Source organism: Acomys minous (genome assembly GCF_964271855.1).
Source record: "Acomys minous genome assembly, chromosome: 4".
Lineage (NCBI taxonomy): Eukaryota > Metazoa > Chordata > Mammalia > Rodentia > Muridae > Acomys > Acomys minous.
In genome coordinates, this window is record NC_140486.1 from 124618378 (window position 1) to 124631262 (window position 12885).

The window sequence follows — 12885 nt, forward strand, 5'->3', positions numbered from 1 at the left end:
TACAGTAGTTGTGTGAGTTAAATCTTGGAGATATCAGATATATACAGTAATGGAGGGAGGTATGGTTGATGAGAACGCAGATCATAATAGAATCTATCCACCCATATATCCAACCAGTATCTAACATGTATTTGTGTAGCAGGTAGTGTGTGCCTGACCCTGTTGTATGTTTAGAAAAATTCAACCTTTCACTGTAATGAGGAGTGAAAAGCCAGCACCCTACCTCAGTAAGAGTGCACTATGATCTGTTTACTTCATATGAGGGTGTTACACAGTTAACAGTTCCCCTTTCTGTAATCCCTCGTCTGCCCTTCTGGTGGGACAGGAAAGAGATGGAGAAGGTGGAAAGTCAGCAGAGTGGTGATGGGGAAGACAAGGAGAGAGCACATCGCAGACTGAGGAGCTGGAGACAAGGACCAGGCAGGGTGAGGGTAAGGGGACCCGTTCCTAGGCAACCCTTTCCAGAGGTTTGACACTACAGTGCCAGGAAACAAGGACTTGGTGGTGGCGGGGAGGGAAGGGGGGACATGACAGCTAGGCTGATGCTTAAGCAATGGGAGGGTTTTTGTTCAGAAGGATCACCCTGGATGTCCTCTTTAAACAAGCGAACAAGCAGTGCGCAATACTTAAGTTCACAACATTCAGGTTGCCAGTTTTTCTCAGGAGCTACAAGCTCTTTCTTCATGGTTTTTCCTCCTCTGGAGACTGTACTGTACAGTGAGACACTCAACAGACATTTACTGAACAACTGAATAGCAAACAACAAAATTAGAAGGAGAAAGGCCATGCTCTCTAAAAACCTTATGAACAATAGAAACAAGAATCTGAGGGGTTACAGCAGGGTAGGAGCAGGTGGCTTGTTCCTGGGTGCAAGGACATCATGGCAGGCTGGGCTGTTTCTTTCTAACTGCCCTCGGTCTCATAGGCTAGTGAAACCAGGCCTGTTTGTGCTCTGTCAAGTGTTAGCAAACTGCCAGTATGCTTTCTACAACTGAGTATAAAAATCACAGCCCTATAGCCATGTTCTTTCATATTATTATTGAAGCCAAATCGAAGCTTCAAGGCAAATATTGACTGCGAGGCAATGACACTATGGGGTGCCTTCAGGAAACTCAACACAGCCCTCTCCTGAACCTACAGTATTTAGGGGGAGCTATAGGCTCTCTTCTTCATGCTTGTGGAAAATAAGCTAACAATTTCATGATATATCAATTCCCTAACAGAGGTAAGTGAAATACAAGCAGCTACTTGTAGCACACCTTACAAGTCCCTACCAAATGCTGATCCTCCCCAAGAAGCAAACCCTAGCCTTATTCTGGATCTCCGGCTGGCTTTTGATTGGCAAGTCTTTACCTTGCTCACAACAAAGCCAAATACATGTGAAACCAAGTGGCCCTTCAGACCCACTGACTTCTAGCTTTTGCCTGCCTCTGTTTCATTAAAAATGAAATACAGTTCTAATGACTGAAAACAAAGTCTATTATTTAAAAACATTGTTACATGTGTTTTGGAAGGCTGCTTTTGTTGTTGTTTTGTTTTGTTGCTGTTGTTTTTAATCTAAGCATGTGGATTTATATTCAGAGCTAGAAAATTATGGTCCTGCTAAGGCAGATGATGAATGTGTCAGATAGAAGGTTCCAGAATAGGTATATGCACATACAAGCAAGAGCAGAGAGAGAACAGCAGCATTTACCCACTGCCTGCAGTGGGCCTGGCTTTGGGCTCAGGGATTTACTCTCACTTTAGTTACTCCTGCAGTGACCCCGGAGCACATGCTATTATTATCATCTTGTTCCAGGTCATTCTCAGGTAAGTCAAGCCTTGAGATCAAGTTCTGAAAGGCTCCAGACGTGGTAAAGTGACGGAGTAAAAGGCAACGGCATGGCACAGTGCTGACCAATTCTGCCTGTTCTGTGCAGCTCCACACCAGGGTTTAGTACCTGAACTCTGGACTAGAGAGGCCGTTACACTCAACAGCAGAGGTGAGTTGACGGGAAGAAATGGAGATGGAGACGCCTGACTGAAAGGAGGCTGAGGCCTGACCTCGGGATTTCACCGGATGGGCTGCTCCCTCCCCAATTACCAGGGATGATCAGGAGAGGGCTGTAAAATGTGTTTTAAAGTGCTCCTATTTGAAAGTCAACCTTGGAACTGTTTCGTCAGCAGAAGGAAGAAGATGCTGACGCTTCAAGTGAAGGCAGAAGCTCAGAGCTGGGAGCCCCCCCCCCCCCCCCCCCGCCACCCCTCACCACCTCGCTTTGCCCCTCTTTTGGCACAAAAGGCAGTGCGTTGGCTGTGCGGTGACAGATCTCTCAAGACAGAGGCCACATGATTCAGGCCAGTCAGACCACTCCTGCTTTCATGGGATAGAAAGTGATTCTTTTTGTCAATGCGTTTTCTTCAACAGGGCATTAATTTAAAATTTAAAATTTTGGCTAAGGGCGATCTGAAAGCAGCTGTGCATATGTGGCGGTAGGGCGGGGTGGGGGGGGGGGAAGAGAACCCTGCAGGTACTCACTTGGTTTCATGGCTGAATTGCTACCAAAACAGTCCAGGACACAGTGCCCCACAAATTATTTTTCCCTTAACCTGATTTTTCCAGTTGTTCTGTGTATTAGTTACAGAGTCGTCTATTATTTTCCCCGCAGGGCTTTCCTGCTCACAATCCCTAAACAAGACACCAAAACCCCCATTTTTCCCCCCTGACAGAAATACCCTAGTTGTTGAACTTTTTCTTACCATAATCGCTTTCTGAGAAAAGCGCTTCAGTGGTCAGTTCTCCTGAATATTTCCACACTAAGCTGGGCACACAGAACTTGGCCCTGGGTATCTGAAGGCTATAAAGCCGGTTTCTGCCTAACTGGCTTCCATCACTTGTTTTCCATATTAGCCATCTCTTTGCCATTTAAATAAGGAATTCCATGTGAGAACCAGACTTTCTTACATCTTAGAGAATATATTGTAGCAATCAACCTTTATTAAAGTAAATCACTTATTCTATGCTTCAACTAAGAATTTCAAGAACTGTGACAGATGAGGAAGAAGGTCTTGGGGAGTGAATTTTGATAAGAGATGAGTTAATTTGATTATTTTCATGCTGCAGACCAATAATAGTCAGCATCTACTGGGCCGCTGGCCTGAAGGCAGCTGGGTAGTCAATAGGATCCCACAAAGGCAGCTCCACAGCCCCGGCAGTCTCTCTGATCTTTTCTGGGTGGACTCTTCACGCCTGTGTAATTCTAATTTATGTCAACTAGAAATCAAAGAAATTCCATGAGGCTTTGGTCATAGGACATTGGCATGGCCCTTCACAATCTATTTATGTCTATTCCTTGAGAAACAGGGCCCACACAGCCTTCCGGACACTTCCAGGGGCCAAGAGAAAGGCGGCAACAGAAGGCAGCTACCTGCTTGATGGGGAGAGAGGAGGGGGCAAGGCAGAGTGGCCTAAGGTATAAACTGGGGTACATTTTCTCCTACTTGGTAACTCTGTAGGAGCATAAGAACTAAGCATTTTAAGCAAAAGCTTTGCCAAGAGTGGCTCCCTCAATAACGCTCTTTAATGATACCCCAGACGCTGGCATTTTCAAATCAAATGAACAGTGTGTAAAATTAGTTCTGCATGAAGTTAAAAAAAAAAAATAGAAAGTGAAAGGGAGCTTTTAAAAGCTCCAGCATTTCTCCATCCAACTGCTTTCCAGAGGGTTTGGCATTTGAGAACTGCTACGTTTATGATGTTATTCACTGCTCATAATTCAGGCCTGTGTCTCCAAACTTCGGTATTAACACACACGGCAGAGGTTTCCCAAGCCAGCCAAGCTGCCTCTGGCAAGGTCTTCTTTTCCAGCCAATGCCGTTCTGTTGGGCCCCTCTCTTCTCATCAGCCTTGTTACCCCCAAACCTTTTTTATTAACCTTGAACATTGCATTTCCATTTGCCCTACAGCTTTCCCATAATTTTTTTTCCCCTTTGGTTTTGTTCTCTATCCAAAGTGCCTTGTAAGAAATGAGGAAAATATCATAAGGAACAGATCTATAGAGTCTAGAAGGCACTACTGACTGTGTACAGCTGTAGAAGCCGGAGTGAGCACGTTCTTTTTTATCACAGACCCATTGCTTACCTAATTGTTTTTTGACTAAATCACTGAACAAACGTGAGTCAAACTGATAGGTGATTTCAGGTCAACTCTAATTCCCAAGGTCAAGCAAGCCTTTGAACAGTCTCTAAGAACATAAGCTCACCCCAGTTCATCAAAGCCGTCTCACACAGTGTTCTCTTCTCCTGGTTTTTACAATGCATTAAAGTTTAGGAGATTATGTGGCGTCAGGTTCAAAACCTTTTAACATGCTTATCCATCCAGCCATCGGAAAAGCTGCTCAAATGGAGACTTCTTAATGCACTTCCTAACTTTACAATTGTGTGTGTGTGTGTGTGTGTGTGTGTGTGTGTGTGTGTGTGTGTGTGTGTGGAGGGGGAGGGTACAGTTGGTGGAAGGCTAGGGGACTCCTCCCTAGGACTCAGCAACGTTGCAGCCAAACACATTTACTGCAAATTTACTTAGTCATTGATAATTCAAGTACATGCTTTTTCAGCTGTAAAGAGTATATTTACTGTTTCTCATCTGGGGGCAGGGGAGGTGAAGGACAAGGACACAAAGAGATAGTGAGAGTTTTCCTACAACAAATAAAAGCCACTTTGTTGTTCTTGTCATGTCTCAGAAGCTGAGGTGAGGGGAAAGTGCCAGTTTGGTAAAACACAGCCTCCCAGTTAAATACAGGTAGTCCCAGGTGAAACCTGGCTTTACAGCTTCTTTCTTTGCTGAGACGGTCTCCCTATATAGGCCTGGATGGTCTGAACTCGGGCTCTCCACCTCTGGTTTTGTCTCCCCGGTTTAGAGATTACAGGGATTCACCCCAACACCCAACCGACTTCACAATGTCTAAGGACCAGAGATCCCCGGAACATCACTGGAGAGGCACACAGACTCACAAACACGTCTCTCCCCAGCTCTGGGACCCGGCCGGACTCATTCTTGCCCGGGTGGCTGACTGTGTGGTTGATAAAGTCTCCTGGCCTTGGCTGGCTCTAGAGTGTGCTGAAGGAGGGGGAGAGATAGCTACCTAATGAACTCGGTTGGTGGGTGGCAGGTCTGGCTGCACTGCAGGGACGCGTGGCAAGCAAGCGCGTGTTGCTAGCACGGTGACTGACGTCTGGGGCGCATAGCAGTCCTTTTCCGTGCCTTTGTCCTGGTGTTCCTGTTTCTTGTTTCCGCCCCTGAATGCCTTTCTTCTTGTTATGCTCTCATTCTCTCCCCCCTCCTCGCCCCCCGTGTCTGCAGTCTTATATTTATACTTTCCTCGTCTCTGAGCCTGAGCAGATTGGTTAGTAATGTTATTCAAATGCACTGTGGTCCACAGAAACACTTGTTTTTATTAGTAAAGTGTGTAAAAGTATGATTATCGATATCTTTCTATGGAATATTTAAGTTTGGATGACAAAAAACTACAATGGTGTCTTCTACAGTCTCAGTCTACTTTTTCCTTCTTTTGTTTGGTTCCAAAATGTGGTGTGTGTGTGTGTGTGTGTGTGTGTGTGTGTGTGTGTGTGTATGTGTGTGTGTATGTGTGTGTGTGTGCGCGCATGCACGTTACATTTGGAAATTCACATACTACAGTATAATACAAGTTACACTGAAAAAATGATAATCCAGGGTATTTTATGTATGACTGACATTATCCTGAGCACTTTATATACATTAATTCATCTAAATACTCATAACGCTACACGGTGTGTACTAGGAAAATCCTTGTTTCATTTCACAAACATGGCAAGAAGCTTTGCCGGGATCACGTGACTATTAAGTGCATAGGCTCAGATTTGAACCCACACTCTGCCCCAGAGGCCATGCCCGTTATTTCAAGCTTTGCTTCTGCTCTATGCAAATCTTTCTTTAGGTCTTGATTAGAACTTAAAGGTGGATGGCATAAAGCAAAATCTGAACTCTGAACAGCTATTTTAATTTGGATTTCCCATCCAAGTTTCTGTTCAAGGCTTTGCTTGCACTTTGTGTGTGGCTTGGAAGTGCCTTCTGCTCTCCTGGAAGCCCGTGTTTGGCTCTGAGTTGGCTTGAGTCTTGGGAAGGCAGACAGCTGGGCTGAGCTCCTTGGGCTCAGCTGAACTGCAGCAGGCTCTGGCCAGACTAGTACTATGTCAGAGGCAAGAGGCTCTCAGAGCAGAGGATGCAGACACTGAATAGGCTAGACTACCACATTTAGAGGTACCACTAGTCGGAACAGCCTATCTCATTTTACAACAATTTGTGCTTTTTATAAAGACCAGAATTTTTTTTTAACCTAAAATCAGCAAAATGCTGGTGAGCAACTGTGTGTGTGGAATAATCTTCTAAAATCACAAACAAGAACATAAATGGTTGTAATTTGTATCTGAAGGTGACACTGATCCTTGATGTAAAAAGTGTAAAGAGAGTGGGGTAGAGACGGAGTGGTTCTGAATGCACTCACTTTGGAGCCCCTGGTTGAGGCAGCACTTATGTAGCCTGGCTTTCTGGTGAACACTGAGGGGATTACCTCTTACTCTTTTGTGTTTCTAGAGTACTCTGCTTACTGCAGACCCCTTGGCTTCACAGTGCCAAGGTTAGCAGCGGCATTCTCTTAGGCAGCCATGAGTGTTGGAGAGACTTACTCCCCTGGGCCTCAGTGCTGTTGCTAAGACACAAAGCAAGTAGCTTTTTATGCTGGGCTGAAAAGATACAGTCTCTAGAATGTAACTGGCAAAAAAAAAAAAAACGCTCTAGAACAGTTGAGATTTTAAAACGTTGGAAACTGTAATTAGATCTATCATCAAAAAGTGACAGCACACAAAGGATTTGGGCCATTGTTATTTTTGCCCCAGATTTATCTACATTAGGAAATGCATGGCTTTGAGCAACATGCTTGTCTTGTATCAATTCTTGTGATAGATTTGTCTCTAATCATATTTGCAGAAGTAGCACAGGCACATCAGCTGGAATATGAGGCCAGCACATCATTAGAGAGCATCTCCAGCTACCCCTTTTCAAAGCCTGCAGCCTCCTGGCTAAAGGCTGCCTCTGGCATTGTGAAAAAAAAATGTTGCAATGAGACTTCAAAGACTCTGGGTGAGTAGCCTTCCCCAGGTGTCTGAAATGTCACAGCCTCCATTTTCTTACTCTTGCAATGCAAATGAAGAACTGATGCTCTGATTTGTTATAGGGAAATTGTGAAAACTGTCCACAAGGATAAAACATCTACCCCGGGCTCAGCGGTTTGTACAGATATTCTCCATTCTCCTCAGTCTTCATGTCAAGTGCAGCAGCTCTTGCTCAGTGCCTACCAGCTGCACCATGGGACTTTTGCTGGGCCTCTGGGGCCATTTCCCATGTGATAGGAGAGTCAATCTGATGTGCAGGGAGACACAAACTGGTGCCTCTTGCACCCAATATGTTTGGAGAAATGACATGAACACATAGGAAAAGCCAACTTGACACTAATTTAGTGTTGCAGGAAATTTAAAATCTAGAATTCTATTGTTAGACCCACAAATAGCTGTTTGTGTGCAGCCCTTTAAACTCTGTCCTGTGGACTTAGAAATAGGAAGCCAAATTTTACCATGAAACTGTGTGTTTGCCTTTTTACTCTTTTTTAAGTACAAATTTTTGTTAAGCAGAAATACAGAAATAATTGTGGATTACTTCAGCAAGCCAGGGCAAAACCCCACAGCTAACTGTGTGCATGGGGACGTGTAAGCTTTTTGCCATAGCAACTAAATACAGAAAACAAACAAGCCCATCTTACCTTATCACATCTCATCAGGCCCAGGTATCTCAGAGATTTGCTGCTCTGTGCGATCAGGGTAGCTCCTTGGTCAGTGATGTCTTTACACCATCCAACGTCCACGGTTTCTATGGTCACGCTGTATCGCCCAATGGCTATCAGTGCTGTGGGAGGGACAGAGAGAAAGCTGGTGTTAGGAGGGCAAGGGACCTTCAGCGGATTGTGACTACTGAGCTCATGTCCTCTCGACACTTGTTCCTGAAATGTCCTGTGCAAATGAATGTTTTATAGACTAAATTAAATTTGAAATGCTTTAAGAAAGCTTGCCCTATGACAAACCCTTTTGTGCAGTGAATAATCATACCGTAATTTCCCTTTTGTTGGACACAATCTTTCATCAGTTTACTCACTTCAAGGTTACCTATACTTTTAGGCATTCGTATTTGCAATAGGAATTACAAGTGAATTAGAGACAGAGCATTGTAAAAGCTCAAGAGCTATCTGAATTTTATCTAAGGTAACTGTAATAATTCTCAAAAGAAAAAAAGCACCACATAAACACCATTTTGAGGTGTGTTATATTGCATGAAAATTTCTTAATAAATCGGTATAATTTTTCCATTTGTTCATGACCTGTTAAATATAAGAGCATATAATATTTTTCACATTAGTTCTTCTTGGGGCTGTTGGAAATTAAGAGTACATTATACATATAGTTGGATTTAATTGGTGCCAGGCCAGAGTGCAGTAAAGGGAATGTATTTGTTATGGTGAATTTCCTTGCCATATCAGAAATCTTCCTTCTATTAATATATAAAATGAGCCTGCCATCTGAAAACCACAACATTATCTCTGGTGTTCTTGATTCTTTGTCACTCTGGCACCGCTAAAATCTAGATGTTTATGTCCACAGTCTGAGGTGTACTTTAGTCACCCTGCCGGACCACTCACCAGTACACGGTGGCGGCTGTTCTCTAGGACATCTGGTAGTGTGCCAGGTGAGCGTGGCTCTAGTGTCTATGAAGTGTGAGAAACAGATTTTAATACCTGCGGCCGGAATAATGTTATGACACATTGATCTGTGAGCGAAACCCTTGACAGCAATGCCACAGACATTAGAAAGAACAGAGAGATTGTTCACTAGTTATTTCCTTATTCTGATGACATGGTTTGATTTCTGGAACCGTAAAGGTGGGAGGTAGTTTTAAAACCATGCAGACTACATTTAGAAAGGCAGAATGAATTTCTCATGTAAATAAGTACAATCCAGGAAGCGTCACTTGGCAAAAGTCTCTGATAATCACTTCAGTATTTAAAAAAACCTATTATCTCATGCCTACGGGTTTCCTTAACAAGTCATCCCCAGGAGGCAAATATTTAATCTTTGCAAGACAACAATCATGGCTCCGTGCTTTCCACTGAAGATGGCACAGAGATGAAGATGCCACAGAGAAGCGATCTTTAACACTTTCCACTGAAGACACCACAGAGAAGTAGATCTTTAACACTTTCCCACTGATGGCAAGAACGGGGCGGCAGCAGCGGTAGAAACAGGACCCCATGTCAATCCCACTGGTGTCTCTGACTTAAGAAAACTGTTATTCTCTCTGGTCCTGGCATTGCTTTCACTGGGTAACAATCTCCTTCTATGATATAGAAAGTAGAAGATGCGTAAAAGGAATCCCTCCCAGTACAACGTGTTCTTATGTGGTATTTAGACGATGAAAATGTACAAGTTACGGGGAGGCCAAGGCCAGTAGATTGTGAACAGCTGTTTTACTGAGACTTAAGGAGAGAACACAAAGGCCCTGAACTATTCAGAAAAGGGTAAATCTAATGATACAAGACACTTTCCCAGACTGTCACACAGGCAAATGAAGAGTTGACCGGCTACAGACCTGGTTCTGGAGTCACTTGTGTCTGGAGTTTTCCTTTACTTTTCTCTCTTGTCCAAACTACAGTATACAACACCAGAGACGCTGGTGGGTAAATCGAGGCATGTGGTTGTGGTTCTGGCCTTGCTCTGCCTACTACAGCGAGGCTTCAGCTTTTCTGTTCTCAACCCAGCTCATTTCTTCAGTGAATCTCATTAGTGCTAAAGCATTTCTACCAACAACCAAAGACTACTTCCCTGAAGTCAGGGTCTGGACCAAGGCCTTCTGGTTAATTACCTGAGTCAGCCTCCACAGTAAACCTGTGACAGCTTCTTATTCCCACTGTAAAGACCAGGAAATCAAGTCACCTAGTGATCGAATAAGCACAATGCTACAGAGCAGTAAAGATGGGCACAGGGTTAAGGTGGGAGTCAGTGCCTACCTCTGTCTGCTCATCAGACACACACACACACACACACACACACACACACTCCAGAACCACAGAGCGTAGTCTTCTAACAGGCTGCACGCCAGCGGTGCAGCTACTGCATGACATACTGGGCCTAGGTGATGGGGACACCGACATTCACAGGGCTCAGGGCTGGTTGAGTGGAGTTGGGGGTGGGGCAGAATGGAAAAGAATAGCTAAGGATACAGTCACAGTGCCATGTTCGTCCTCCATCGCGTTCTTTTCTACTTCCTCTCACTGTCCAGACCTTAATGTAAAGGCCAAGTGCTCAGAATTTATCACCTAGCCGTTCATGCCCCCTGCTATGTACATCCTTGACTTATGTAATGGCATACCTCTCACGTTAGGGTAATGGCTGCTCTGCAGTGCAGTATGCCTGGTACAGAGTGGGTTCTTAAATATGCTATAAATACGCAGGAGACCACTGTCCCCATCATGCCGTGAGGGAGGATGACAAAGAAGCCTTCATAGAAAAACTAAGCGAAGTCTGAAAGGATAACCAAGAAGTCTCTGGAGAAACAAAGGCTCAACGGCAAGTTTGTTGGATGGGGCAAACAGCGTATCAGAAGGTCGAGATGAAAAGGGACAGGGCATGTGGTGCAGGTCATTCCATGTGGCTGAAGTATCAATAAACTCAAAGAAGTGTCACGAGTTACTGCAGAAACATCCCATGAGTGGTAGACGCTGGGGCAGACACAGCAGACAGAGCAGAGACCTCAGCACCATGGAGCCACAGCCTAGAAGGCAGTTGAAAAACCATGCAAGTAAATCTAAATTGTGATTAGGTATTCTACAAGAATCAGACTGACAGCTACATGAAACAATGACGTCTAGATGCATGTGTGGTTGTGGTAAGAGCCGGCCCTAACCTATTCCTAATGAAATTTTCCTTAGTGTCCCCAATAGCCTTGCAGAGCAATGAGCACTTTAGGAAAAAAAAATCCTCATGCTAAGTAGTTCACAAAGGCTGGCTCTAACATAGAGACACAGCCTCTGTGCAGGCTGCTATGAGCTTCATCTGCGCGGGATGCAGGCCGCGCCTGATCTCGTCACCGTTATCCAAGACCTAAATATTACAGCTTATGGGCGGCCAAGTATTTAGTCTGTGTCTGTAGCACTGGCTTAATGGAAAAATTTGATTACAAAACATATATAAAATAATTTCTCTCTTGAAATATATAGTGCCTCTGGCGACTTCTTCATTGTTGTTCATGAGCTAGCTGTGAAAATTATAATATAACTTTAAGTTCAGCTCCAGCCACTCTATTTAGTAGATGCCTGACCTCAGGGTGATATTAAACTTACGTGAGACACAGCTTCTTCATCCAGATAATAGGGATATTGACTCTATGTCGCACCTACTTCACAGGTTCAAATGAGAGAACGCGTGTGAGGGACTTTTTGCTACATAAATGTCATAGTTGGTTTGGTGTTTCTGCAAACCATGCTAGTGAGCAGTTGATACAGAATAAAAAGGCCCGGCCAGAGCCTGCGGAGCAGGACTGAAACACAGCTACTTGAGGTGGGGGTGGGGGGACGGGAAAGGTCATAAGCTCAAACTAGCCTGGCTACAGGGCAGGTTCAGGGCTAGCCTGGGCAACTTTAGGAGAGTCTATATCAAAACTGAAAAGGTTGAAGATACAGTTCAGTGGTAACGTACGTGCCTGGTGTGGATGAGGCTCGAGGTTCTATCCAGAGTGCCACAGAATGAAACAACTTCAGGAGGTTAGACAAAGGAGAGGCTCTGGGTGAGTGAGAGCCTGTGCAAGTGTGTGCTTAGGCACTGCATCACTGCTAACGTCCCTGAACTGCTCACTCTACTGGAGATCATGGTTTGTAAACTCACCTGTGCTTATAGGCTTGTAAATGTAAGTATGTGACTGCCACCTACCCCAGAGGTGGTTGACACTACTATAGTATTCACCCAGCCTTGAAAAAAGAAGCTGGGCTGGAGAGATGGCTCAGAGGTTAAGAGCACCATCTGTTCTTCCGAAGGTCCCGAGTTCAATTCCCAGCAACCACATGGTGGCTCACAACCACCTGTAATGAGATCTGGCGCCTTCCTGTGGTGGGCAGGCACACGTGTGGACAGAATACTATATAAATAATAAATAAATCTTTTTTTAAAAAGAAAGAAAAAATAAAAAAGAAGCTACACTAGTTCCTAGTTCCAAAGCAATTTCAATACACCTTTTTTTTTTGTTCTAAAAGCAACTAAAGAAAAAAGCTAGATTCTAAAACAAAACAAAACAAAAACAAAATTAAACACATTAATAAGTTGTTCAGTAATTTTTATGCTGATCAAGACTAAACAGCAACCTTCTGATAGCCACTCCCAGAGGCACATAGACAGCAGAAAGAATGGCTGCAAGGCGAAGTACATATGCACTTGATTTTGACCAAGAAATTCCATGTCTAGTGTTCTACTTTGAAAATATAGTTCTAATAATATAAAACTATGTATGAGTTTATTTATTTATTGGAGCATTGATTGTAACTGAAAGCCAGGAAACAACCTAAATGCTCACATGCAGAAAAGTGTGTAAATAAACTGGGTATTCCAACAGTAAGTAATACTGAAAGAAGGGAAAAATAAACAGGGGACGAATGCGGACTGATTTCCTGACATTTAAGTGGGAAAAAGAAAAGCAGAAAACAATGTACATGTGTACTATCTTTAATATACTAGAAAAGGAAATATTACACACACACACACACACACACACACACA

General features: G+C 43.9%; 1 protein-coding gene across 1 annotated transcript in view; it reads right to left on the minus strand.

Moving 5' to 3' along the window:
• Positions 1-12885, minus strand: part of FBXL17 (F-box and leucine rich repeat protein 17) — a 423447-nt gene that overhangs the window by 13481 nt on the left and 397081 nt on the right. The window contains exon 8 of the mRNA XM_084778112.1: positions 7833-7975. Within this exon, the coding sequence (XP_084634238.1) occupies positions 7833-7975 (143 nt within the window). The remainder of the gene's footprint in view (positions 1-7832; positions 7976-12885) is intronic.